The 23,411-nt window shown below is 42.5% G+C and overlaps 1 protein-coding gene across 7 annotated transcripts in view; it reads left to right on the top strand.

The window, feature by feature from the left end:
• Nucleotides 1-21,696, top strand: part of MAP4K4 (mitogen-activated protein kinase kinase kinase kinase 4) — a 171,877-nt gene extending 150,181 nt beyond the window's left edge. For all 7 annotated transcript variants that reach the window (XM_051641362.1, XM_051641276.1, XM_051641204.1 and 4 more), the window contains 7 exons: nt 4,173-4,316; nt 10,437-10,571; nt 13,505-13,605; nt 14,333-14,482; nt 15,265-15,424; nt 17,571-17,710; nt 18,415-21,696. In XM_051641362.1, the coding sequence (XP_051497322.1) occupies nt 4,173-4,316; nt 10,437-10,571; nt 13,505-13,605; nt 14,333-14,482; nt 15,265-15,424; nt 17,571-17,710; nt 18,415-18,498 (914 nt within the window). In that variant the 3' untranslated portion in view covers nt 18,499-21,696. The remainder of the gene's footprint in view (nt 1-4,172; nt 4,317-10,436; nt 10,572-13,504; nt 13,606-14,332; nt 14,483-15,264; nt 15,425-17,570; nt 17,711-18,414) is intronic.
• The last annotated feature ends 1,715 nt before the right edge of the window (nt 21,697-23,411 follow it).

Genomic DNA, 23,411 nt, shown 5'->3' with positions numbered 1-23,411 from the left:
AACTGGACCACAGAGGCAGCGGAGGAAGAGATGAGAGTGGAGGCAGGAGTAATAGAGCCATAGAATCATTACTGAATCATAGAATGGTTTGGATTGGAAGGGACCTATTTAAGATCACCTAGTTCCAACCATCCTGCATGGGCAGGGACACCTTCCACTAGACCTGGTTGCTCAGAGCTCCATCCAACCTGGCCTTGAACACTTCCAGGGAGGGGGCATCCACAACCTCCCTGGGCAACCTGTTCCAGTGTCTCACCACCCTAAAGAATTTCTTCCTAATGTCTAGCTTAAATCTTCCCTCTTCCAGCTTTAAACCATTATCCCTCATCCTCTCACTACAAGCCCTTGTAAAATGCCCCTCCCCAGCTTTCCTGTAGCCCCTTCAGGTACTGGAAGGCCACTATGAGGGCTCCTCAGAGCCTTCTCTTCTCCAGGCTGAACAGCCCCAACTCTCTCAGCCTGTCTTTGCAGGAGAGGTGCTTCAGCCCTCTTATCATCTTTGTGGCACTTCTCTGGATTCAGTACAAGAGCTCTATGTCCTTCCTGTTTTGAGGGTTCCAGAACTGGACACAGTATTCCAGGTGGGATCTCAGTTTTGATATGCAAAGACGGGAAGGGAGCCTGAGGGAGCAGTTTCCATGTGGCTTGCTTTGAATTGTAATCCACACTGGAAAAAATATACATGTAAAAGCTGAATCATTTAGTGCTTTAGCCAATGAGTCCTGGAGCTGCAAGAAGGAGACCAACTGCTGGACACTTCCTTGGCTGGTTTAGTGCTTCTGCAGCCTGTGCCAAACCTTGACTCAGTGCCTTGCTCTGCTTGCTTCCTTCCGCATCTTCCCAGTGTGAGGATGTCTCCCAGTACTGGAGACAATCAGTGTGAAATACCCCTGGAGTGAAATGCCCCTGAGGACCATGGGATGGGATCCAGTAGGTGCAGATCCATGCAGGGGTGCAAAGACAGGAGGAGGGCAGGAGGGGGATGGAGGAGGTGTCAGCAGCTGAAGAAGAGCCTAGGAAGGCAGCAGGCCCTCTCCCAAGGCAGGCTTGGTGCCTGCTGGCATTGTGGGCTCTCCTGACTGGAGGAGGCAGAGGAGTAGGGGAGCAGTAAATCTGAGCAAAGAGACTGAGTTTTTCTGAGGACTGTGGAGTCCTCTGAAGTTTCCTTACTGAAAAGGCAAGAGAGAGGAAAATGGAGATGTGTGATGGTTTCCAGCATCTCCATGGGCTAGATCTGTTTTTCTCATCTAGCCAGTGATTTTTCGGAGTACTGCAGGACCAGCAGCTCAGGCCTCTTCCCTGTCATTACCTCCTCCTGGATGCTGCTGCTCTGCTCCCCCTGTGACACCTGTCCCCTCTGTGCCCTCTCTTTTGCAAACCGCTCCCATGGCTGGTAACCAGGATGTTGTTTAGGTTGTGTTCCTCACCCTTGTGAGCAGTGCCCCATTTTGATACTGTGAGAAGGCACGTCACAGCTATAGATTAAGGCTTTGCCTTGGTTGAAGAGCATTTGGTTAGAGATCAACTTAAGTACACTGGACATCCATAGCCCTGATGGGATACACCTGAGAGTGCTGAGGGAGGTGGCAGAAGTCATTGCTAGGCCACTCTACATCATCTTTGAAAAAAAATCCTGGAGAATAGGAGAGGTGCCTGAAGGCTGGAGGAAAGACAATGTCACTCCAATCTTGAAAAAGGCCAAGATAGAGGACCCAGGTAACTACAGACCTGTCAGTCTCATCTCCATCCTTGGAAAGGTTATGAACTAGCTTGTTCTCCGTGCCATCTCAAAGTATGTTGAGGAAAAGAGGATCATCAGGAGTATTTGGCATGGATTCACCAAGGGGAAGTCATGCTTGACCGATCTGTTGTCCAGTACGATGGCATAACAGGATGAGTAGATGAGAGGAGAGCAGTGAATATTGTCTACCTTGATTTCAGCAAGGCTTTTGACACTGTCTCCCACAGCATGCTCACAGCCAAACTCAACAAATGTGAATTGGATGATAGGGCAGTGCTGTGGATTGGGAACTAGATGAAGGACAGAGCTCAAAGAATTCTGGTAAGTGGGGCAGAGTCTAGTTGGAGACCTGTGTCCACTGGGGTTCCCCAGGGGTTGATACTAGATCCTTCCCTGTTAAGTATATTCATTAATGACATGGATGAAGGGATGGAGTGCACCATTAGCAAGTTTGCTGATGATACAATACTGGGAGGGGTGGGTGACACACCAGAAGGCTGTGCTGCTGTTCAGTGTGACTTGGACAGGCTGAAGAGTTGGGCAGGGAGAAACTTAATGAAGTTCAATAAGGGCAAGCATAAGGTACTGCATCTGGGGAGGAACAACTGCATGTATCAGTACAGGTTGGGGGCTGACCTGCTGAAGGGCAGCTCTGGGAAGAGGGACCTCAGAGTCCTGGTGGACAACAGGCTGATCATGAGCCAACAAGGTGTCCTTGTGGCCAGGAAGGCTAATGGCATGCTGGGGTGCATTAAGAAGGGTGTAGCCAATTGGTCAAGGGAGGTTATCCTGCCCCTTTGTTCTGCCCTGATGAGGCTGCGTCTGGAATCCTGCATCCAATTCTGGGCTCCTCAGTTCATAAAGGATAAGGAATTACTGGAAAGAGTCCAGCACAGGGCCACAAGGGTGATTAGAGGAATGGAGCTTCTCAGGAAAAGCTGAGAGGGCTGAGTCTGTTCAGTCTGGAGGAGGCCAAGAGGGGTCTTGTAAATGCTAATCATTATCTACAGGGTGGGTGTCAGGAGGATGGGTCCACTCTCTTTTTTTGCCAACGACAGGACAAGGGGCAGTGGGCATACCCTGGAGCACAGGAGGTTCAAGTGAAACATAAGGAAAAATTTCTTTACTGTGAGAGTAACAGAGCACTGGAACAGGCTGCCCAGATTGGTTGTGGATGCTCCTTCTCTGGAGATGTTCAAACCCCATCTGGATGTGTTCCTGTGTTTTGTAGGTGATCTTGCTCTAGCCGGGGGGGGGTTGGACGAGATGATCAGAGGTCCCTTCCAACACTAATGACTCTGTGACTGTATGACCACACTTAGATGGAGGCTCCTGTGTGCTGGACTCATATGCTGCATTGGGAAAGGTTCATTATGGCATCAGCCCAGATGACATATCCATTGGCATGGGTGTAATTATATCTGTGGATTAATTGACTGGGGAATAAAGCCATTAAGCAATATAACCAAGATTATCTTGTGAGAGTTTCACTCTTCTTGTTTGATTATTTTATTATGCTTAAGGATGACAAGTTTTGCATTGGGATTGCAACATAGAAGTCTAATAAAGTGAATCATGCATTTGATTTGATTTCCATTCCCTGTATTGTGTCTGACCTGTTTCAGCACAATTTGTGAACTCCTGGATTGAAACACTATTGCAAATAAATAGTTACAAAATGTAAGAGTGATGATATATTAATAGATTTTGAAAAATAGTCTCATATACATATTGCTAAAAATGTAATTGATTTGAGATACTAAGCTTTTGTGGACTCTTGGAAAGTGTTCCCATGGGTGTTTGGACCTTTGTGTAGAGAAACTGGCCTACTGACTTTTCTCATCTGTATTTGCTTGATCTTTAGGAGGAATCTGTGGAAACACAAGATTACTATAATTCCTCTGGTTTTAACAATTCAGATGGGCAAGATTGTTGGGAAGCTGAGTAGCAACCCTATGCCTATCCTTTTACAGGAGGGCTGCACCAAAATCTGCTTCTCCAAGTTGAGATCAAGGCCCTGCCTTGCTGGTACACTGCTGGTATTTTTTGCAATGTCCTTGTCAAGAGCATCCTGTTAGCAAACCCCTCCTACCAACAGCTGATGTATCTTTGGAATACATAAGCCTGAGTACCGTTTTGTGCCTCACACCTTCTCCAACATTAGCATGCCTTTTTGTTTGGGAACTGTTGCTCTAGAGAGCTCTCTAAGGTCTCTGTCATTCTCTCATTCTCTTGAGCACTGCTGTTTAGTGGTAGTAGTCACTGTGGGCAGGTAATGTAAATTACATCATGAAATCTAGGTTGCAGGCAGCTGAGACCAAACCAGTCGTGGTTAGACCTGCCCCTGAAATAAGACAGTTGCTATATCAGTTTATCAGAGTATGTGAAAAATCTGTCTACTAACTTGGATCTTTGGTTTTGCTTCTTCCAGGAGTGAACTTGTTAGTGGGCACTGAAAGTGGTCTGATGCTGCTCGACAGAAGTGGTCAGGGGAAGGTTTATCCGCTCATCAATCGAAGACGATTCCAGCAAATGGATGTACTTGAAGGACTGAATGTCTTGGTCACAATTTCTGGTAAAGTTAACTGTTAAACATTATTTTTTCTCCCATATGGCATGGCATGGCACAACACTTTTCTTGGCAGCCTGTGTGTTGAGGGGGAAGTCCTGACTTGACTGAAGTCAGTGGGTTTTCCATCATTTCACTTCTCTGAGTCTACAGTTTGTTTCTGCTAGTGAATCATTTTCCACAGAACACCCCGTGCCTGCTTACCCCTTGTTCTTCCTCCTGTGGGGTGGCCTTTAAAAATGCTGCACAGGATTTGGGGAAATGTCTGGCTTTGTTTGTTTGTTCAGTGTTTTGGAGCTGAAAGTTAATGCTCTGTCTGAAGCTTGTAAAAATGGCATTCTTTCCCTCTGTCATGGTTACTTTCAACCAGGCCTCTTTCTAACCAAAACGTGATTCGCTGCTTGGTTTTAAAGACATCTTGTGTGTTAAAATCTGTAGAATGGGAAATGTGCTTGCAAAGCAGGGAAGTAAGAGTGATGTGCAGTGAGTGTTTGTGTGAGAGAGAGGAGTACAATGTGTACGTGGTGGAGAAATTACCAGCATGAAAAGACAGGTGCAGCTTTTGGCCTTGCCTCTCACTGGGTGCAACTGCAGACGACAAAGTGATAGGAGATGAAGGGTGGTGGTGATTGTTGCGTTTGTTTTGTGTGTGCTGATTAAAAATGTGTTTTACGAAGCCTGAGGTTCCAGACTCCTTGGCTCCAGAGAATTATTGCATAAGGTTATCCTGCTGTTAAGCAAGTTGATATGATACACTGTTAATCTTTCTTCACAGATGTCTTTCAGCCATTTACCTTCCTTTTATTTTGGTTTGTGTGTGAGGTCAGCCTTTGCTATGCTGCACATGTGTGACAGGAAGAGGATGTTAAATGAGGTTTATCACAACAGTCCCTGTGTCATTGTTCAGAGTCACCCAAAATTTTGTTGAGGCTCCAGAACCTCTCTGACTCCACTAGAGGAGTTCTTTGGCTCTTCCAGCACTTACGCAAAAGGTCACACACCTAGTTTCATACAATTTAATGCTGTACCAGTGTTATGCTGCTACAGGTCCAAAGAACCATACACATGCTGCAGTTGTCAACATGGGACTTTGTTTCTGTCTAGAACAAACCTATTTTATTGGCTTTTTGCTCACAGCATTCTCAGCTACAGCTATGCTGTGAAATCTTTAAAAAGAAAAGATTAATCAAGGAGGATTAAAAAAAACACAACCTGCTGTGTGTCCTTTTGATGTCTAGTGTTGTATGTTAAGATGTAGGCTGTTTGAAAAGCACCATTTGATAGACTTTATTCTATAGTAGACCTGTAAACAAAAATACTGTATAATCTGACTTGTGTAAGTGCTTGTGATTCAATCTTGTGTGTAATTGTTTTAGTTTTATTTACGTTTGTGGCAGTCACGATCCGAGCACCCTGTCACATCCCTTTTCTTTGTTGCCTTCAAAACTATTGCTTCCTCTGTGGAGACACGCCACATTAACCCATAATAAATCAGCTGATCTTTGGCTGGTTTATGCCTTTATCCTGTCCCGTCTCCTGTGTTTTATGGGAGGTTACTGGAGTGCAAGGCAGGAAAGAAGCATCTGTGCCCACTGAGAGGCAGGGCTGTGTGAGCATACTCGGCAAAACTGTGATGCTGTTATGCCTAAGCTCTCCCTTAGGTGCCTCATTTGGCTTCTGAGCTGCAGTTCTCAATTTTAGCAACCCTCATGCTGGACTTCCCTTAGTATTTTTTATTTGCAGTGAGTTTCTCCAGCTCTCCAGGCAATCTAGGAATGCTGAAATGAGGTGGTGTTTCTGCAAAAGGTCCATTTTGGCAGATTGGTTATGGAGCTGCACCCTGAGCTTCATCCCAGGACTGCTGCTGCTTCACTGGGAGTGTTGTTCAGCTCCTTACGGCACTCTTGGCTGTATGGTCCCACAGCTTTTTTGGGAAGTGATGTCCTGATGGTGGTGAGGTTTGAAAGTTGTCACCACATTGTGTGAAGAAGTTGAGTGCATTAGGATTTTGAGGGATTTGTCACCTACAATTGCTTTTCACATACACTCTTGAGTCTGAATACTTGAAATAAATTTTCCCTTCAATTTCTGTCTGAAATACAAAACTTTATGGACAACTAAGTTTTTGATACTGAGATCTTGAGCTGTTACAGCTGTTACAAGAAATAATTGCATGTCAAAGCACAGTAGTTAATTGGTTCTTCAGTTTATCCTGTTGGGAGGTAAAAACATAGTTTTGGCTGCTCAGGTAATACAGTGCTGAGAGTCATAAAAACGCTGGAGGAGAGGGCTGCAACGTGCATACAGAACATGCTCCACTTGTGACTTCCTGAGGGTTTTGCGAGTCCAGCTGGCTGATGGTGGCACTTTGGAAAGTAAAAAGGCATGACAGAGTAGAAGAACTGGTTGGAATCTGCGCACTTAATAATTAAAAAACCACAGTGACAATAAAAACAAAAACTCAATATATGAAAAGGGACTTTGCATTTGAAACAGTGTTTATGGGAGAATCAGAGCAGGAAGTTCTCATAGAAGTCACAGGCTGATCAGGTCATTTGATGGCAGGAGCAGAGTTTTCTTTCTTATTTCATGACGTTAACAATTAGATCACCCCCTGCCAAAAAAGAAGTAAAAGACCAGATTTCCAGTAGAGATGTACAAGCAGAAGGACCTAACCCCCCCGTTCTTAATACAAACATGAAGAGCAGTATAACTTGTTGAAATACACTCATAGCCATGTTTATATAATCAACCGGTCCTGCTCTTTTCATGTCAAGCTGCTGAAAGGCAGAGGAATTTCCTGTCTTGTGACTTTCCTTGTGGTCTAGACACTAAAGCACAATGGGATCACACTTGAGATATTTCTCCGTTGCTGTTTTGAAAATAGTTTCTGGCTGAAGAGAAGTACCCTGGTGCACATCATGTGAACCAAAAAAAAAATTTAAAAAATTAGCCATGTGCTGGGAAATTCCCGTATGTTAATGTTGTGAGTCTTCAAGTTTGACTAAGCTGCTGGGGAAGCTAAAGCCATGGAAATATCTGAGGGAGAACTTGTCTCCTGGTGGACAGGAACTTGTGATGATTTTAAAAACATTCAGTATGCTGTACTGACCTTGAGCCCTCTGAGCTCTTCCTCGCCCAAAACTGCAGTGCCTTCTGCTCTGGACTATGTTCTTTATTTTTTCAGTGTTTCTAAAAGGACCCTTGTGACTATGGTTTGCAGTATTTTCATGGGAAGACCTTTCTTTGGTCAGATGTGGGACTTTTGGGAATATTGTTTGTTGCTCTAGTCCTTTTTCTTAATCTTTAGAAAGCTGTGGAAGTGATGGAGCTTTATACCTTTATGAAACACGGCTTAATAAATATGAATTCAGGCAATAAATCAGGGTACTCTTTTACTGCCAAACCTGATGTCACATTGGTAGTGGGGATAAACAAAAGACAGTGCAATGTTACTTTGCATTTCATTTTGTGCCATCAGAGCAGAGAGAGGCTTTTAAAATTAAATAGCAGGTCTAGTATTTGAAAACAAGCCTCCAGTTCCATTTTAAATGCACCCTCAGTTAACAGATTTTTTACTTTGAAACTGCCCCCTATTTTCCTCCTGCCCTTCCCCATCCAAGTAATCATAAAAAGGTCTTTTAGACTGTGTCTTTGTAATGGAACAGCTTGTCTCATTGGAGTTCATGGAGCAGCCTGTTTGCAAGCTTCCCCATGTGCTGCCCCAGCCCCTGCAGCTGCATTTCCTGAAGAGTTTGGTTCTGTTAGGGGATTCTCTGGCATCAGGGTAGGGGCTCCGCACCAGCTCCAGGACCCTGGTGTGGAGCTGGCCAGGCACAGGAGGATGGTCTCACTGCTATTGGGCTTCATGTCCTGCTCTAAGAAGTATACCCTGATGCTGTATGCCCATCCCTGTCTCTGAAATGAGCAGCCAACTGTGAACTGATCCACCAGTAGGCACCATATGAAAACTTAAAAGACAAATTAAATAGATGAACTAAACGGTATAGCTGGATCTGGCTGGCAGGCTTCCAGGTGGACCATCCTAAACACGTCATGGCTTTCTGCAGCGTAGGCCAGTATTGTGTCACTTGGCCAGCACAGCACTGACTGCAGTACAGGTAAGCTCTCTTCTTTGAACTCCAAGGGTCATTAACCACTGTCCACAATCACCTGACTGCCTCATCATGGCTGGTGAAGCACTAGCATGGAACTTCTCCACTGACAAGTTGGGTCCCTGAGAGCCTCTTCTTTTTGCTTTCCTTGTGCAGAGACCTCATGGAGCCTTATTAAATGGTTCCTAGTCAAAGCAGGATTGGTCTCTCTTCCTTGCCTCCAGCTTAATTCATGGCTTTGGGCAGCAGAGCAGCTGGAGGATGGAAGGATGCAAGCTTTGAGTATGTGCCTTTAGAGCCACTTTCTTGCTAGTTCAGCAAATGCTTTGTAGGCTATTAGTTGTTAAAGAATCACTGATAAAGTTTGTAATGAACCTTGCTCTGCATTCAAAGAGGCCTTCTATTGAGAGTTAAAGAGTCTGAGCTGTATTTTAATGACTGTGGCAGATGCATTGTCAGTTGAAGATAGGGCAGCCTAGGCAAGTAGATTCCATCACCTGTGGAGAAGAAACACCTCTTTCAGTTTCTGTGTGTGCAGCCTGATAAGTATTACACCCCTTGCAGCACAAGGGAAGGGCTGCTGACAAAGCAGTCGTCAGCTTTTAGCAAGTGGATGAAGTTGGCATGGGCTGTGTCAAGTTATCTCACTGCATTTTCCCTCAGGGGTCAGTATTGGGACCAGTGCTGTTTATCTTTGTTGAAGATAGGAGAGTGGGATTGAGTGTATCCTCAGCAAGTTTGCTGATGATACCAAGCTGTGTGGTGTGGCTGACACCCTAGAGGAAAGGGACGCCATCCAGAGGGACCTTGACAGGCTGGAGAGGTGGGCCAGTGCCAACCTCATGAAGTTCAACAAGGCCAAGTGCAGGGTCCTGCACCTGGGTCGGCACAACCCCAGGCATAAATACAGGCTGGGAGGAGAATGGCTAGAGAGCAGTCCTGAGCAGAAGGACTTGGGGGTGATGGTAGATGAGAAGCTTGACATGAGCTGCCAGTGTGCACTGGAGCCCAGAGAGCCAAACATATCCTGGGCTGCATCAAAAGAAGTGTGGCCAGCAGAGCCAGGGAGGTGATTCTGTCTCTCTACTCTACTCTGGTGAGAACCCACCTGGAGTACTGTGTACAGTTCTGATGCCCTCAGCGCAAGAAAGTTATGGACCTGTTGGACGTCTTAACCTGAAGACAGGCTAAGAGAATTGGGGCTGTTCAGCCTAGAGAAGAGAAGGCTTGATCTTTAAGGTCCCTTCCAACCTTAATGATTCTATGAATTTCAGATATTGTACATTTTTTCCTTACAATTGAACTAGTGTAAAGTGATTCAGTAATGAAGGTTTTCAGTGCTGCTGTTTGGTAAGCTTTTCCACTGGGGGAATAATGAATTATCTTAATAAAACTTGACTGGATTATGTCTCCAAGGATGATGTAAGGGGTGGAAATGTCCTGTTCACTAACTGGGAAGAATTTGTAAAATGCACTTCATCATCGTATTCTTCTTCACTGCTGTTTCCTCTGTTCAAACTGGTCCTACTCTCTTCTTTTAGCTGTATAAATAACTTCTGGACTCAAATCGCGTCCTGCTGCTCTCCTAAAGATTTCTGTGAAAAAGAGACCTTGTGACTCATATATATATATATATATAAAAATATATAATCTCTGTGCGTGACTCTGGTGCTTTTGTTGTAGGAGTATATATAACCCTTTTATAATACAAGTTGTTTGTGTCCTGAGAACCAGACAACTGAAGAGCTGTTCTCTTAAGTTTGTAATTTTATCTTTGTGTGGCATTACCATGTGTCTCTGTCATTGATTATTGGGAAAGCATGTGTTTGGGTGGAATTTGCAGTAAAGCTGTTGAGGGAGAAAAAAACCAAGGGAGATGTCTGTGGTTGCAGCAGTTTCTCCTTCATTGTTATTTTCTTCTGTTCTGTGGGGCTTTCTTTTGCTTGGGCAGGGTTTTTTTTGCACTAACCTTCCTGTGGAGATAAACCAATCTTTTTCATTTTGTGGCCAGGTAAGAAGAACAAATTGCGAGTTTATTATTTGTCCTGGTTAAGAAATAAAATCCTTCACAACGACCCGGAAGTAGAAAAGAAGCAGGGCTGGACAACGGTGGGAGACTTGGAAGGCTGTGTACACTATAAAGTTGGTGAGTAGCAAATGCAGTAATCAAATTGTTGGGATGAAAGTTGGCTGAGAAAGGAAACTGCAGTGCCTGTAGATGCTGGGTTTAAGGTTTGGTTTTATTTGTAGCTCTCTCCCCTATCCCTGAGTGCGAGCTGTTCTGGCAAAACACCAGAATAGATGGAAAATTACTGGGTTAAACTGAATATGGGAAAGGTTTTGCAGTGAGATGCTGGGCTGTGAACTGAAGTGGGCACAAATCCCCATCTGTCTCCTTCCTGTAGGGGATGCAACTTCCAGGAGAGAGGTGATATGGACAATGAGGGCTTGTAACATTTCACTGCTTCTGTTAGACCCTTTAGGTCACAAAGGGAGTCTTGTCAACCATCAGCTGTTCTCTTCACCAGCAGGTTTCTGTGATCTTTTACCATGATGAAATCACATGCTGGAGTGGAATGAAAAATGTCTCTTTAATGTAGATTTTGAAGACTTGGGGAGAGGGGAAGAAAAGGGAAAAAAGGAAAGAGAGTGGGCGGAGAAAGCAAGCCCAGCTAGTGCAAGAGCTTTGGGGAGGCATCTGGGAACCGGAGCATATGCTTAACTTCAAGATGATTCATTGATTCCCCCTAGCTCATAAAATTTCCTAATGCTGTCTCAGATCCACTGCAGCACAGTTACAGGATTTAGTGTATTTTCACTAGGCAGTTACATTTTGAGTGGTCTTAAGTAACTTAAATGAATTTGTCTGTAGAAGCTTCCACCAAAACTACTGAAAGACGTAGCATTCCTAGGCAGCAGAGTATGCAGTGAGCCTGCTGCCCTGCAGGTGGAGATATGAACCAAGAGCTCTTTCTCTTGCTTCTGTTTCATGATGCATCTTAATGGGCACTGAATGTTGTCTTTGATTTGATTTCCTCTTACGAGCCAGCTCAGTTCCTTTCCAGCTGTGTCAGTCAATGTGGAGCAATTGGTCTGAGCTCAGTCTCCTCCTGTGATGGGTATGCTCTTGGAAAAACCTGCTAGTGGGGTGTAATCAATAACTATGGCAGTAAGTGGTTGCTGAACCAGGACCTTGACCCCAAAAACAATTAATAACGTACTACTTTGGTGTCATACCCCAGGGTGTCAGCAGCATAATGAAGTGTTCTGTTAACAATACATGAACAGCTATTGAAAGGAGGCTTTCCAGCAGGGAAGCATCTGAAACAAAGAACATTCTCTTCCAAATGAAGAGAGGTTTGTTACTCTGAGCTGCAGCCTGGCCCTGAACTTCCCTCTGAACCATAGATGTATAGTAGACCTCTTCAGGTAGTGAGAGGCCTCTTTGACAGCTGTGCTTCAGTTCCCAAGAAGGATGAGCTCTGCCAATAGTTGGGCTTGTGGCCTGGAGGCTGCCATCGAGGCAGCTGGCACTGATTACTTCCTTGTCTCTTTGATGTAACAGGGGTCTTAGGCGTCAGGATGAAGTGGTATTTATGGATCTCAGTTGCTTTAAGCAATTTTTGGCTCCTCTAAATGATAAATTGCTCTTTTGAAACTTAAGATTTGGGTGAATTCCCAGATAGCATCCAGAGCAAAGAATAAGAATTATCAAAGGTCCCCTTTCACAGATAAGGTGGCTTTGTTTGACGGCTCCTTCTCCTCCAAGAAAAAAAATTCGAAGAAGTCTTGTAAGCTAGACAAGACTGAACAAAAGCTCTGTTTTTCAGTTGGTACAGCTGTGTAGGTTGAGAGGCTTCTTTTTTGTCTGTTGAAAAAGTGTCAAATCTTTTAACACAGTTCAGTAGTCTTTCTTCCCTGTAGAGTAAAAAGGCGCAAGTAATAGCTTTGTCTTCCTATTGCCTGCCAAGAGACAACAACTGCAGGCTTGTACAGTAGTAAAATATCTAGATGTCATTAATACAGTATTTATTAAAGAAGTGTTTTTCTCTCATGTCTAAGATTTTAATTTCTGCCCAGTTTCAAAATCAGTTTTGGTTGGGATATAATGGCAGATGGTGAAGAAGCACCAATTGCTTGTTATTTTGGAAAAGCATCATATTCCCCAAGGCTTGTGGTAAAGAGGTAGCAGAAGTATCTGAGGCTTCTCAATTTAATCCAAGTAATGTTATGGGGGTTTTCCTCCCCCAAAAAAAACCATCACTGGAAACGGGTTAAAAAAGCTCAACATTTGGAGGTCATCAGTTCTTTCCCAAACCCAGATGGAAACTAGAAATGCAGATCCAACAACACTCTTGGAATGGCCATTTCTAGACTTTATCAGGCCCCTCCTGAGAACAGTAGTAGCAAACAGAGCGTTTTTTTATGGTTGGCTGTTTGAATGTGGGAACTGAGAGATATTTGAGAATTTGTGGATCGGTTATGTCATGGCGTTTTATTTCTGACAAATTATGTATATATATATTTCTTTTTTTCCAAATGAGTTATTTCAGGCTTTAGGAATAGAGAAAAGTGCTGTGCTATCAAACTTGCCTTTTGAAATTGACTTTTTAAAAAAACCTTTTTGTTCAAGTTCCTTCTTTTTTTCCCCTTCTTTCCTCTGAGGACTTTTGCCATTAGCAGAAAGTACCATTGCCAGTGCTGTGACTGGAACTGCCAGTACACTCTACCACAGTCATAGCCTTCTTCTAATGGAAATGTTCCCATATGAAAACTGATTTTCTTGTCTTGATGAGTAAGCACTGTCTAATGTGGAAAAAAATAAGTGTAAGTGCGTACTGACTAGGTAATTTGAAAAATGGTGATGTGTTCATTTACTGGTAAGAGTAATGATTTTTGTGGCATAAATGTGTCAAAATACTTAACTACCTTAGAATTAGGAATCCTGAAATTCAGTGTTGCTGAAAACCTCCATATGTATGTAAGGATGGAAAAATACTGTCTTTTTCTGCTTTTCTGAAGTAATTGGAATGACTTTGGAATTAATGCTGAATTCTTTTTTGTTTTGTTTAATTTCAGTAAAATATGAAAGAATCAAGTTCTTGGTAATTGCATTGAAGAGTTCTGTGGAAGTCTATGCATGGGCACCAAAGCCATACCATAAATTTATGGCCTTTAAGGTAACAGTATATTTCAGCCATACGCAGGATTTTCTTGTAGCCACTTGCAGTTACGCCTTTTACAAAAATGTATTGACATTTTATTCTGGCTGTATTACAAGTTCTTTGGTAAATCTGCCATGAACTTCATATTATATTCTAATTTAGGACCTTCTTTAGCTCGAAGATGCGGTACACTTGAAGTTCTATGTTGTTACTGAGCATAAACTAATAATAAAAATGACACAATACCACAACTGTTTGTTTCATCTCTCTAGAAATAAAATATAAGGCAGAGAGAAGTGAACCAAGTCTAAACATCTTCATCTGAGCAGAACAAGTCATTAAGTGACACTCAGTATTGTTATGTTTTTGAATGCAGCAAGAATGAAGTTAACTGGCTGGGGTATAATTATCAAACTGATTTGCAGACAATCAGTTACTGCCAGTTGTGCAGATTGAAGTAAACACTATGGGAGGATCAAATTCAATTCATACTAAAAACCAAACAGACCAACTAAAGTAAACCCAGCAGAAAATAGCTTACAATATGATGTGACTGAAATGCACCAGAATGCAGAGCAATCTGTCCTTGTCCATGAGAGACGTGTTGGCCTGACCGGTCTGGTGATAGAGGCCAGAGGTGTGTGGGAGGAATAAACCCATAAAATGTACATTAGAGCATGTTTGTTTTTTGTGAAACTCACCGTTGTTATAAGCAGTAGTTTCACTGATGGTTGTCTTACAGTCTTTTGGAGAATTGGTACATAAGCCATTGCTGGTGGATCTAACTGTAGAAGAAGGTCAGAGACTAAAAGTGATCTATGGCTCCTGCGCTGGCTTCCATGCTGTTGATGTGGATTCAGGATCAGTCTATGATATTTATTTACCAACACATGTAAGAACTGCTGCTGGGGTTGGGTTTTTTTCTTTCTGGCTTTGTTCCCCCTCTTCCTTCCTTCAGATGACCAACAAGGCCATCCCACTGGATCACTGCCACATCCTGGCAGGGGTAAATTGGGTGGAGGGGTCTGAGCAGGTGCATCCACCTGCACTTAGAGGCTTGTGCCTCACTCTCTGTCCTCTCCTTTGTGTCAGTGTGTCTCTGTGGTTGAGAGCTGCCCAACGCGGGCCAACGTGACTGTTTCAGGGGTGTAGCAGCTAAATGGCTGAGTGCGTTGCAAATACCTGGACGTGCCTGCAGGGAAGAGCAGTACAGATGACAGGACAGCCCTCTGCTGAGATTCAGCAGGGTTGGCAAAGGCCAGGTGGCCTTAGCCACCGAGATTTCCCACTGTGCATTGTACACTGAGGTGTCAGATGGGCCTGCAAGGTGCCACACACCTCCCCAGGCACTAATCACTGCAGTGCTGAGGTCTGCATCTGGGCTGTTTGCCCCAAGCTCCCTTTCTGGCCATGGAAAGAAATGGGCAGTTGTACAGAGAAGTTAATCTTTCCTGGTTTTAGATGTGTGCCTTAAGATGAGAGGATTTGTGCCCCAAGGGTTCCCAGGTCTTTGCTGTCACTGTGTGGGGTCTCTAGCTCAGGGGGAGCAGACCTATCACTTCTTGAGTGAAGGCCTCATCTGCTGTCAGCCAAAACATAAAAATCACCCAGCCCTTTCTCCCAGCACATGCTCCATGGCATTAAATCAAAAGGCTTCCTCTTCTATCTCTGTAGATCCAGAGCAGTATCCAACCTCATGCAATCATCATTCTCCCAAACACGGATGGGATGGAGCTACTTGTTTGCTACGAGGATGAAGGAGTTTACGTCAACACATATGGAAGGATCACCAAGGATGTGGTTTTGCAGTGGGGAGAAATGCCAACTTCAGTTGGTAAGTGCCTTATCAGACTCCAGTACAACATGCCATTAGGGAGCGTGAATGTGTGCACATGGGCAGAAAGAAGATGTATTGAGTTTGACTTCAAATTCAGAAGAAGTGATGTTCCAATATTCCTGGAAAAGAGCTGTGCAAAGTGGAGAGTAATTGTATCAATCTCTTTTGTCCTGAGTATTTTAAGAACAAAATACAAACAAGCAAGTTATGGAGTTCAGGAATTAAAAAACTCACCAAGGCCTCTGTGGAATTGTTTTGCTAGACAGCCATGAAGTTGTGGAAATCTTCTAGTATAAAGACACATAAGGTTGAAGATGGATAGGATATTACTATGGGTACTTTTGTGTAGTTAGCGTTCTGTATATCTGTTTTGATGTGTTTGCTTTAATTCACCTACAGATTGCTCATTTATCCTAACATGATAATTCTCCCACACCTCTCCAGTTCAAAACAAAGTAGTTTTGAGTGAGTGTAGTAAAATGGGCTCAGATTTGTTACAGATGCAGGTTCACACCAGGGGATCCCTCTTTAATGCCTCTGCGGCTGTATGCCAGTGCCGACTGTAGCATGGGCTGTGGTCACACCTTCCCTTTGGGCAAATGTATTGGGTTTGCATGCTTTGGAATGGATGTACTGGGAGATGACTTCTGATAGCTGTCCAAGCAATGCAAGCAATAATAGAGGAGGAAATTTAAAGACATTTCTTTCACAGCATGTTCACTCCTGTGGTGATTAACTCTTGACTAGATCTGCAAGCAAGCAGAATTTATCAGCTGGCAAATAGTAGAGCCTTTGGGGACTGGGATGTCTGTGAAGTAAATAGCAGTGAGGCAGCCAACACCATCTGAACATCTCATCTGACCATATTTAGAAGCTGTTTGGCCCAGTTACCTCTAGTGGCATATTTAAAAATAAAAATTTCCAGTATGATGGTATATGCAACAGTATAGGTGTACATTATACTGTAGTAGATAATACTATTTAATTTCACTGAAAATTAATATGAGGGGAAAAAAATCTGTAAAAGGAAAGTACTGCAAAATTAAATACTATTGAATTTTACTTCCTAAGAGCAATTCTCTTTGTTGCTGTTGTTTGTTTCTGTTTGTTTGTTTTTGATGTTGGTTTTTTTTATCCTGTTATCTATGTATGTAAATCAGAGGCAACAGCTTATTCTTCACTAAGTTCCCATATGTTATTTTTGCAGCATTTCTAAGACTATCCATAAAATTGATTTTTCAATATACCTTTTAATAATGCTGGAGACTTTCTCCTTTGTATGATTTTTTTTTTATTGCTGTCAAGAACAGATTTTTTTCCTCATGCTACTACTAATTTGTTTTCCCCCAGTGACACCTGAAAAGGAAAATTCTTGATTTTTGCTTTATTTGTGCATGAAAGAAAGTGGTATGATGAATAATAGTATATCCACTTGGAGAGCTTAATATGAACCTCTTTAAGATATACAGAATTCTTTTCAGACCAATAGGCTTTCTCAAGAAAAGGAGAGCAGGTTTTTGAAGTATTTCTCCTATTAAAGGAGGCTAGCTATTTTTTTTCTAGTTTTCCCTTTCATAGAATCATAGAATGGTTTGGGTTGGAAGGGACCTTAGAGATTATCTGTGTCCAATCCCCCTGCTTTCCCTCTCCCCTTTCTCTGTTTTTGCTGACGGACTTCAAGGAGGGAAAATAACACTGTAAGACATAGAGCTGTTGTTGGGAAAGTACCAGAGTGGATGGGTTTAGTCTGTTTAAACCTTGGGTTCTACTTTCTCCTTGTCAACACCTAATTAGCCTGTCTCCTTTCCCAACTTGGGAGAAATAGCCTGTATAAAAACTCAGTGTTCCTTCCATTTAATTGAGGGTTTGAGGGTTCCCACCATGTCACGAACGCTCAGGCATTGACATATGTTGCTAATGTGGTAAGCCCACAGGGAAATTAAAAAGAAAAAAAAAGGTATTTTTAGGCATCATGAAGATGCTGAAGACAGAAGAAGCACTCTGAACATTTTGTGTAGTTATAGTAAGTACATGCAGGTCATTTTTAACTAGAGTGCATCGGTATATTCCTCTGGTTTTTCGGTTCCTCCATGTTGCCCCCTACCTGTCCTAATGGGCTGTGTGCTGTGTTTTTTTTCCAAAGCATACATCCGATCCAACCAGATCATGGGCTGGGGAGAAAAAGCTATTGAAATACGATCAGTGGAAACTGGACACTTGGATGGTGTGTTCATGCACAAAAGGGCACAAAGACTCAAGTTCTTATGCGAACGCAATGACAAGGTATAAGTCCTCCCTCCCTGGTTTCTTGCCAAAGTGTTAAATGTGTGCTTTAACTAGGTACTTGTGTCGTTGACCCCAGCCAGGAGCTCACTCACTCCCCTCTCCCTTGGGATGAGCATAGAATTGAAGGACAGCAAAAAGACTTACAGATCAAGATATAGACAGTTCAATAAGGACAGCAAAAGTTGTGCATGCAAGCCAGGCAAAATAAGGAATTAATTCACAACTTCTGGTTGACAGACAGATGTCCTGCAGTTCTTCAGCACAGAAAATGCTTGCTTGGGAAGTCAAATGTCATCACCACAATGTCCCCCCTGTCCTCTCCCTTTCTCTGAGCTGTTGTTGCTGAGTGTGATGTTATATGTTATGGGACATCCCTTTGGTCAGTTTGGGTTGGCTGTCCCAGCATTGTCCGCTTCCAGCCTCTTGCCTGTCCCCACCCCACTGGCCTTTAAGGGACAAGGGGCTGCAGAGGAAGCCTTGGTGCTGTGCAAGCGATGTTGAGCACTAGAGGAAACACTGGTGTGTTATTAACAACCCCTGTTTAGCCACAAAATCAAAGCCCAGCACCATACGGTCTGCTACGAAGACCTGCCAGAGCTAGCACAGCTCTGCAGTTTCACTGTAGATATCAGGGCAGTAAAGGCAAATTAGAGCCTCTGCTGTCCTAACTGTCGAATTTACCAGTCTCTTTTTCCCTGCAGGTTTTCTTTGCTTCCGTACGGTCAGGTGGAAGCAGTCAAGTCTATTTCATGACCCTTGGCAGGACTTCTCTTCTGAGCTGGTAGAAGCGGTGGAATATGGCGAGGAATTGCTGACATCCAGAGTCTGAGATCTTCATAACTCGGAATTATTTTCAACTGGAGTACAGACCTGCACTAATGCAGCACTCTGTTTAAATGTGTGTGCAGGCATCACTGGTGTTAGGTTTCTTTTTGTTTTTCAACTGAGGCTGCAACGCAGCTGGTGCTGTAAAGATATTGCCATCAGGTGCTACAATGTCTTTGAGATTTGGGATCATGCTAGAAAGCTACAGGTCTTCTTTTCCCTTCAGCTCCAGGATTCCTAGGCTTTGAAGGACTCTGTCTGTTAGTATTAAAACAGAGGGGGGAAAAAAGGAAAAAATAAAACCAGACTTACCATGAACATGCTGTGGAGTGGACAAGAGGCAGGCAAGAGAAGGTGAGAAGTGGTGTAGAGAGTCAGACTGGCTGAATCAGAGGGCAGATCTAGTCTAGTAATGTTAACAATGTATTTAATTGACATTTCTTTTTTGTAATGTGACAATATGTGGACAAAGAGGAAGGTGCAGGTTTTAAGAAGTTAATATTTATAAAATGTGAAAGACACAGTGACGAGGATAACTACTTCTTGGGGACAGGGAGGGTGGGAAGGGGCTTGGGGTGGAATTCTTGTTTTGTTTTGTTTTTTTTGTTTCTGCAGTTTTATTTTGGCCTGGCCAATAACTTTAGTCATTTTCTGTGTACCAGGTATTGCCTGAAATATGTGCAGGTGATAAAAAAGGAAAAAAAAATTTAAAAAAAAAAGGAAAAAAAAGGAAAAAAAATTAAAAAAATATTCATTTTCTATAATGATTCTGTGTTAGGCCAGAACTTGGTTATGTCACAGTATTAGCACTGCCTCAGTTAAAGGTTTAATTTTTGTTTAAACCTAGAAGTGCAACAACAGTTTTACCACAGTCTGCACTTGCAGAACTAAGGAGAAAAAAAAAAAAAAAAAAGACAAATAAAATCCAAACTACATATGTTTATTTTTTGTGCCTACCTCATTGTTTTTAATGCATAAAATAAAAGAGGTGGTTTAGTTTATACGTTTTTAGATGAAAACCATTAATGTCTAATTTAATCTTAATACCAAAACTACCAGATTGAAAGGGTTCTGACTGTTATTGCAGAGCAGGTTTCAGCAGGAGAAGAGAGTGGTCTATTAGGGCAATAGTGGTAGCAGTCTGGCAGTGAGACACTGACTAATGTGATTTGCTTACAAAATTTGGGAAAGCAAGCATTTTTTTAAAACCAGTTCCATCCTTAATAGAAGTCTGAATTTAGCCTAAAACCAGAGTTTTCACTCTTCTAACACATGGGCTTAGTAACAGGCAGGTAAAAATAACTAGGCTAGTTCTATAAACTGTTAAATGTTGTAGGAACCATTTTGGGGCGGTGATGTTTTTCTTTTTTAAGAATGCAATGCACTAAAACTCTTTTAAGAATGTAGTTGATACTGCTTATTCATAAAAACAGCATATACCTGTGTTTAGATGTAAGATCCCAGCTCTGGCTTTTTTCTTTCTTTCTTTCTTTTTTTTTTTTTTTAAGTCAGTTTTATTTTATGAATAAGTTCTGACATTTGTAATAAATGTCTTGAGAGTAATAATTTGTTTAATGGCTACATGTTCATTACTTGAGAAACCTTGAGTGTATAATAATCTGTTGGTGGTGTAATAATGCACAGTGTCACAATTCAGCCATTTTACTTTTGGTTTTCACTTTTTTTTTCTTTAAATTCCTTTGGTGGGGTACTTTGTTGACAGCTGCCTTAAGCTGTTCATTCAGTGAACAGGCTCTCAGTGTTTCATGGGCTTTGTCTTCTGCTGCGGTTAACTTTCCTTCATGGCATGACAGGTAGGGCTTTTTAACCACGTATTCTTCAATTCAGTCAAGTCGATGGCTCGAATGACTGGTCACACAATCAATTAAGAGCCAAGAGCACCAAGGGTGCAAAGCTCAGACTCAGCAAGACCCTTCTTTTGGTGTCAAACCTCACTGCTGTAAGTCCTTCAACCCCAAGCAGCGTTGCTGCTGAAGAATCTACGTCGAGCATCGTAGACGGTTGAAAAGCCAGCGGTAAATGCGAACCGCCAGCTCACGTGCGTGCACACCCCCCCCATCTTCCCTTCCTTCACATCCCCCCCCCCAAAAAAAAAAAAAAAAGAATCAAAACTCAAGAAAGCCTTACATTTGCTGGTGGAGGAATACCTAGAACTATTTTTTTTTTTCAATTGTATGACTTTTGGATAGCGTTGAAGGTGAAGGATGTGTTCTTTTCAGGCCCGCTGTGGTCAGCCAAGAAGAATGCTCAACCTTTTGTACTATAATGAACTAAAGGGGACTTGGAAATGCAACGTGGTGGTAGACGTGGGTGTAATCACACAGCTGCCCTGTAGTGTAGTTTGCCGAAGCTGATTCGATTGAATGTCAGTCTGCTGATTTAAATCTTCCAGCGCTATGTGGTCAAAATTTAATCTAGTCCTTGAAAGCTGATGCTATTCACCTAGAGGAAGATGCTCCAGTACTGTAGGGATGCCCAGGTCGTGGATATATGCTGTTGAAGTTTTGAGGCTCCGAGAGGATATGGGGAATCTCCTTCCTTCAGTGGGGCTGCCTGCCTGGCAGCTTCTGCCTCCTCAGAATTGTCAACATGGCAAGGTAAAAGCAGTATTACAAAACCACTGCGTATACCGACATCGAACTCTTCAAACAGTGCTTTTGTAAGCAAAGAAGAAAATAAAAGCTCCTAGGTTTAGTTTTAAGCTTTAATAAGTAATAATTTTCTGTATCTTTAAGTCAAAGTAACCCTAACTTGTATGACTGCAGTGTTTTTATTTTTTATCTTATGCACATGTTATGTTGGAGAAAATGTTTACAAAAATGGTTTTGTTACACTAATGTGCATCACATATTTATGGTTTATTTGAAAGTGATTTTTGTGGGTTTTTTAGTTTTTCGTAGTAGTAGTACACTTTTTGTGATTTATAACCCCAAACTCTGCTGATTATAAAGATGCTAAACAATAATACAAAATGACAAACTGCATTAAAATTACTAATCGTAGAGCTGCAAAGCAGACTGGTGACAAGTAAAACACTCAGCCTTTTTTTTGCAGTGCTATCTAACTCGTCTTCTGTGTATTATGGAAATTACTGTTTTTTCCCCGTTTTTCCTTAAATAAAGTCAAATTGACACCTATTGTATGTGGAAAGTATTTTGAGTATCTGCTGGCTGCAGAAATCAAGCTGCATGTTGCCTAGTTGCATGTATCATAAGAACAAAAGCCTTATTGTCAAATCTCTTAATTTTAGAGACTTCGACAATAAATGCAGGCTTTTGAGGGCTTTTTTGTTGTTTGGGTTTTTTTTTTTCCCTCAAAGCCCTATTTCTGGGTGCAGTTGCTCTTTTGAGAACAACAGTTTTAATTTTAAAGAAAAAAAAATGAAAAGCTAAGAAGCATTAGTGAGTGCCTGGTGGTTCAGAAAGAAGTTGCACAAAGGAGAGCCTTGGTGAACGTGCCCTCTCACCACGGTGTTTTCAGGCATACGATTTTTGGGAGCTGGCATCTCTGATTGCTGAGAAAGTGCAATGAACTGGGGTCCTGAGCCAGTTTTTTCTCAAAAAGCCTCAGGATTTCTGAGTTACAACCTGTGAGCACTGAGCCAGGTTCAATGCAAAGCTGCTGTTTGTGCTCTCGGGATTCTTGTTGGCCTTTGCCCATGTTTTTCCACCATGGGCTGTGTTTGTTTTCTAGAGGGGAGATAAGTAGTAGACATTTCCTTCTGACCAAGGCTGGTCTCTGCGAGACGAGGAAGTCTGTGTTCCCAGGCTTCTGCCTTTCCTCTCAACTTCATCTGCAGAAGCCGTGGGATGTGGCACAAGTTGAAAAAATGTTTCAGGGTTTCACTTGCTTCCTGTCAACAAAGGTATCTGAAATCCTGAAGCCCCACAACTCTTCTGCTTCTGCAAGTGCTAGATACCAAGGATGACTGAGCTTAAAACTGCTGGCCAGGCCCCTGCTGGCTTCAGTTCAGTTGCTGCTCCAGAGCTGCTGGTTTTCTTTAGTCATTCTTGACCTGTTGAAGATTTCCTTCAGCTAAACTTGGTGTAGTTGAGCACCTTAGGTAACCGTGAGGACCTATATGAACTCTGCTCTTTACCATTTGCAGTAAGTAACCAAAAGCAACAACCCCAGGTGTGAGCATCTCAGTGGGCACTGGCAGAGGCAATAGGGAAACATGCAAAACCTTCACACTCCTGTGAAGAAAGGCAAAATTGCAGTGACTTACAGGAAGAAGGAAATACAAAAAATTAGAGCATTGGAAACTGAGCAGCAAATTTCATTCCTCTGTGGGTCTTGTGTATGTAGCAGTGGTGAGAGAGGCCCAAATTTATACCTCATGAGGGGAGGAGGGATGTGCACAGAATGGGAAAGAACAAACTCCATAGCAAAAGAACACTCAGCTTTCAAATTAACAACTGCAGTAGTCAAACCAGACGAAGAAACAATCAAATACTGAAAAGGCATTTGAAAAAATATGTTTTACAAAGCTTCTAAATATGCAGCTTAAATATTAGTAATAAAAAGTAAAGAACATTTAACCATGAAATCAAAGTTAAAACCATGCCAATTAGAAAAGGTACAAGAGGCAACTTTTTTGTGGGGGTTGCTTTATTGAAAGTCACACACTAGAGCACTAGGATTGTATAGGACAATTAGGATTGTATCTGAAGAGGGAAAATCTAGTTTTGTGGGCTGCCTTCTGTTGTACAGAGAGCGTGTTAGTTCTTTGGCTTGTATCTACACCATGATCTGAGATGAAGACTATATGTTAGAGAGACTGAAGTTGATGGAGAAAGAACTTCAAATGCAAGAAGAGAGCCTATGGTGGAGGGGGTACTGTGTACCTTGC

The sequence above is a fragment of the Apus apus genome, chromosome 1, assembly GCF_020740795.1.
Source record: "Apus apus isolate bApuApu2 chromosome 1, bApuApu2.pri.cur, whole genome shotgun sequence".
Lineage (NCBI taxonomy): Eukaryota > Metazoa > Chordata > Aves > Apodiformes > Apodidae > Apus > Apus apus.
The sequence above is the reverse complement of the archived record's forward strand: the minus strand, read 5'-3'. Positions and strand labels throughout refer to the sequence as shown.